At 35.9% G+C, this 5,053-nt stretch overlaps 1 protein-coding gene across 1 annotated transcript; it reads left to right on the top strand.

Moving 5' to 3' along the window:
- The first annotated feature begins 1,758 nt into the window (after positions 1-1,758).
- Positions 1,759-4,839, top strand: LOC110461495. Its single transcript, XM_021514973.1, has 2 exons — positions 1,759-1,838; positions 3,781-4,839. The coding sequence occupies exons 1-2, from the start codon at positions 1,828-1,830 to the stop codon at positions 4,673-4,675; spliced, it is 906 nt and encodes a 301-aa protein (XP_021370648.1). The 5' UTR covers positions 1,759-1,827; the 3' UTR covers positions 4,676-4,839.
- The last annotated feature ends 214 nt before the right edge of the window (positions 4,840-5,053 follow it).

The following is a 5,053-nucleotide window of genomic DNA, read 5'->3' as shown; positions in this document are numbered from 1 at the left end:
GCTTAAACATTACATATTCTAAATTTACAGTAGACATATCTAGTCTCGGAGGGAGATCTTACAAAAAAAATTCTTCTAAAGACAGATGTTGTTAAAAAACTCTATTATAGAAATGGTCACAACGACTTTTAACCTTTTTTCTGTAGGGATGTTATTCCTTCTGTCGTATTCTATTGGTAATTTAACATTACATATTCTAAATTTACAGTAGACATTCGCTCATCTTGGAGGGAGATCTTACAAATATTTGTTTTCTAAAAACAAACCTTGTTAAAAGATTCTATGTCAGAAATGGACACAACGACTTCAATTTAAGTGTTTTTAAATGTGTCATTTTATTCGAAGTCAACCCTTGCAGCCACTGCATCGATTTGGCAGAGATAAGACAATGATGACGTCAGGTGTCGCTCTGTTGCTGTCCGTGTTAACGTTTCAAAGCCTTGTGCTACCGTTTGGAACCGTAGATCTAGATCTGATGTGGTAACGGCCGAATTTTACCGACAAAGTCTGGTTATTTTACGATAAGGTTAGCGAACCAGTTTCTTTAAATAACTTGATAAAGGAAATTTATATATCTTATCTTAAATCCTATTTTTTGAGAGATTTTAAATATTTAAATAAATAAATGAATTAAAAAAAAAATCAATTATAATTGTCGATGTACATATAAGTGTAGATTTTTTTGTATGTGCCTAAATTGAAGTTTAGAACATATTTTTGAAAATAAAAAAATGTTATGGCTGGATTCAGTGATATGCTCAAATGGTCAAAGTGAGACATTTGTACAGGGGTTGTGACAAAAACAAATAGGTTGCGTTCCTTTTGTTTAGATTTATACATTCAAGTTTTCCTGCCAATATTTTGAAAATATCTTGGAGATTGAAATGTTTGTGTTTAGTTGGCGTTAATCTGAGGAGGCATTGGACCACGTTGTGTAGACATTGACGTGGTCAGTATGTTTTTAACGATCCATCAACTGATAGACGATTTGACCTACGGTATTAAACAGGACGGCATACATGTGGCGCTGTGGGTAGTGCGCCGACCTGCCGACTGAAGGTCGTAGTTTCGGAAGTCGCAGATGGCGGGATATTGTTCTATGTGCATGCCCCACCCCCTAAAAATACTTGGCCTTGATGGCCTTTGAGAGTAATATCTGAGTGGGTGTTCTTTTTTTTATTTTTTCTGTTTCTGGGTTTTTTCTCCTCGACTCAGAATTTTTAAGAGAAAAAAAGGAAATAGAATTGTTATCGATATAAGAAAATAACTTAAAACTAGTTAATTAAAAAAAATGAATACGATTCATTAACACTTTAAATTATTAAACAATGTCACTCAGAATTACATTATCACGGAGAATACCTATTACGAGAAGGTATTTTAAAGCCGTTATTTAAATAAAATGTGCACTTCTCTATTTATTTGCATGGCAGTTACGCGCCTGTAAATAAATCATATAGATATAATGACGCTTTAATTATAAATCATTCAAAATATTTACAAAATATTTTATTGATTTATCCTTTTCATCATCATCATCATCATCATCATCATCATCATCATCATCATCATCATCATCATCATCTAATTTTTGTGATTCAACTGATTAGATAATAAAAACTGACCAAACAAAAGAAAGCGGCAATAGAAGTCCAAATAAGTTACTGCCTTGACATTCATCCTCGATACTACAGGGGCATTACAGTAACTCGTGGTAAATTGAAATCCGTAATTCGATACGCCATTCCGGATCCGCTGCGTGTTTTATATCTGCTACTAGATCGATCCGCGACCTTTGAACCAAAACAAGATGGTCAGACTTTGCACATGCACCGCAGGTAGGTTGGACATTCTATGAGGTTATATTCGATCCTCAGTTGATATCGGTCTCGTGCCGTATGTTTTATATGAAATTATTGACTTGACAACGTTAACTATATATAAACGAGCAGTCGGTTTGTTTACATACGTCCATGTGAACTGTTTATACATGTATCATATAGCGGACTGGTCAGTTATACTGATCATGAGTTGGTATGGTCATTATATCAGATCAGTGGCCAGCTATTATCTATATGTCTATGTGGTCTGACAGGTCACAGTATACAGTATGGTAGACCCAGTCGTATACAGTGCAACACCAGTGTTTACTAAGGGGTCTACGTGTACACGTATATATATTATACACAAATCGCACATATCCACACACATACAGACCGTTCCTTTTACAACTGTCAAGTGCACTGGGGCCCTCAACGGGATCTCAGTTTATTTTTAATTCGCTTTGTAAATATATAAACTATATGTATGTTTTTTTTTAAATTTTACTCCGTACATTTTACGTACATGTGTGTGAACGTTCATCCATATCAGATACTGTGTACATGTATATATATGTGTGTGTGTGTGTGTGTGTGTGTGTGTACGTACATTTTGTGTACATCTAACGTCGACGCTCCAGGAACCAGCGAACTTTTCAATCTCTAAAACAGTAATTCAATAAATTGCATTAGAAATATTTACATGGATTTAAACGGAGAAAAGGGTAGCAGAAAATGTGATCCAATTTTAACGTACTTCAAAACTTTTCTGAGAACATAGGTACATGTAAACATATTTATGAAATATTAGTAAATTCCTAACAAATATACAGTGTATAATGCACCTTTGCGATATCTTGATACCTTTACTTAAAATACTAGATCTACATGTAAAAGCAGGAGACACTAAAATTAAGAGAAATGTTAGAACTACCGACGAAGATTTTTCCTCGTGCACCTGCAGTGCTAGCAGTGATGTTTTACATAGTTTTGTGCCTAATGCAGGTTCTTTCTCTAGCAAAAAAAATGTGGTTTATTTCCCAAAATAAAAAATAAATAAATAAAGAGAAATATCGTCCCCTTCTCAATAAGAGTCTAGACACTGAAAGTTACTTTTTTCCAAAACATGAGTTTTTATAAAAATTTCACCGGAGTAACAGGTCCTGATTGAACATTATTACAAAGTAGGTCAATAATTAGGTCATAAATGATATGTGGAGTAACAGTGCTGAAAACCCTAGTTTTAGAAATATCACTGAAATGATTCTAGGGGAGAAAGAATCATCTCCTACGGTGAGGGTAAATGCCAGCAGATCTCAACACGCAGAATGAGATTTTGAATGTCTTATACCCTCCGCTTGAAGCTAATCTCGCGATCGGGTAAGACAATCAAGAATGTCTTAGCACCCCTCGGGTCATACCCTTACGGTATGGAAGATTCTATTAGCCATTCACGGCTTAAGGAGAGAAATTTAAGATGGTACACAATGGCTTTATTGCATTCATAAAAAAATCAGTATTGATAAATGTAATAATGTTGATAGAAAATTGTACTAATGTGCACTGTATATAGAATTGAGACGACGAAACTGTAAATTAATAAAATCATATATATATTTTTTAATTTTTTTTTATTTCATAACAAATTATACACTTAAATGATAAAGCCCATATATTATATTTTTGTTGTTGTGTATGTAATCTTTCTGCAAAACGGACATAACATAGTCCTCAAAAGACTGGAAAGGACGAAGGAGCCGGATACTTTCTCTAAAAGAGTAGTATGCTATAGAATCAATCTGATTAAAATCATATGTTACATCAGAGACGTCTCTGGTTACATGGCTTCGTTAACTTCGTATTACGTTCATGCGGAGCCATGTAACAGATGATTTTAATCAGATTGGCTATAGAATTAAAATTATGTTGTAAAATAATTGTTTTCTTTGTGTGTTTATAGATACCATAACAATGAAATGAAGACTCCCTGCGTAACAATAACCAACGTGAAGCAAGATGGCCTTGACCTCCAGCTCCGTAGGATAATACGTCCTTCCCCATTACCTCAATCCCACGCGTCCGGCAATGTTTCCGGCACCCTGGTCCTGTTTTTTGGTTGGCTGGGAGCGAAGTCACGTTATCTGGAATCTTACTTCGACTTATACCACCAGGAGAACTTTGACATCCTTTACATACCCGACAATGTGAAGCTGTTCGTTTGGCCGCCACTAGTGGATGAATTCGCTAAATCATTGATGACCGTGATTACGAACAACGACGATATCAGACGGTATGACAACTTCCTGGTCCACGGTGTCTCCATTGGCGCCTACGTTTTCACATGCTGTTTGATGAAAGCTGACAAGCACCAGGCACAGTTCTCTCCCTTTGTGGACAAAATTCAGGGTGTCGTTCTTGATAGTCCAACCTATGGATCGTTTGAAAGAATGAGAAAAGGAGTTGCTGAAGGACTTGCCAAAAATCGCATTGTCAAAGCTGTGATTCCTAGACTGCTGTCGGTGTATTTTTACTTAACATGGAAGTATACAGTGGAATTCTTTGAGAAAGCCATGCATTTCTTAGAAGAACGTCCACTGAATGTGCCTTATGCTATGTTCTTTTCCCGCGAAGATCCTATGTGTGATGCAGACGTCATCATGGAAATGATTGAAAATTGGCGGGAAAAATCATCCGTTTCTGTCATAACAAGATTTTGGAAGAAATCTGTCCACGCCGCACACCTACGATATCACCCCGATGACTACAGAGAAACATTCCATCATTTTATTTCTGTTTATCTTAACAGATTACAGGAGCAGATCAAAAACAGCGCAACAACAAAGTCAAAACTCTGATTGGTAGTCTCCCCTTAATCACAGCGAACACGACGATCGAGTACATGTATCACTGATAAACTGGGCGAGAAATATTATAACCCTACCAAAAACACCATTAAAATGTAATTCTAGGACATTTTACAAATTATTTATTAACATGTTATATTGTTAATTTATTTTTATGATATTAAAATGTTTATCTTAATGTTATTGTTGTGTAGTAAGTGTCTCATCGACAAGGCGATGCACACTAAGCCTTCAATTTTGCTATGACATATTCCAGGGGTGCAGAGAGCGAAAGTGAGCGTAACCCCTGGATATCGAGGATGCTGAGAACCCAAGCAAGCCATTTTAGGGCGAACATTTGGCATTTGGCTCACAGGAAATAAAACTGTT

Source organism: Mizuhopecten yessoensis, unplaced genomic scaffold (assembly GCF_002113885.1).
Source record: "Mizuhopecten yessoensis strain PY_sf001 unplaced genomic scaffold, ASM211388v2 scaffold1405, whole genome shotgun sequence".
NCBI lineage: Eukaryota > Metazoa > Mollusca > Bivalvia > Pectinida > Pectinidae > Mizuhopecten > Mizuhopecten yessoensis.
The sequence above is the reverse complement of the archived record's forward strand: the minus strand, read 5'-3'. Positions and strand labels throughout refer to the sequence as shown.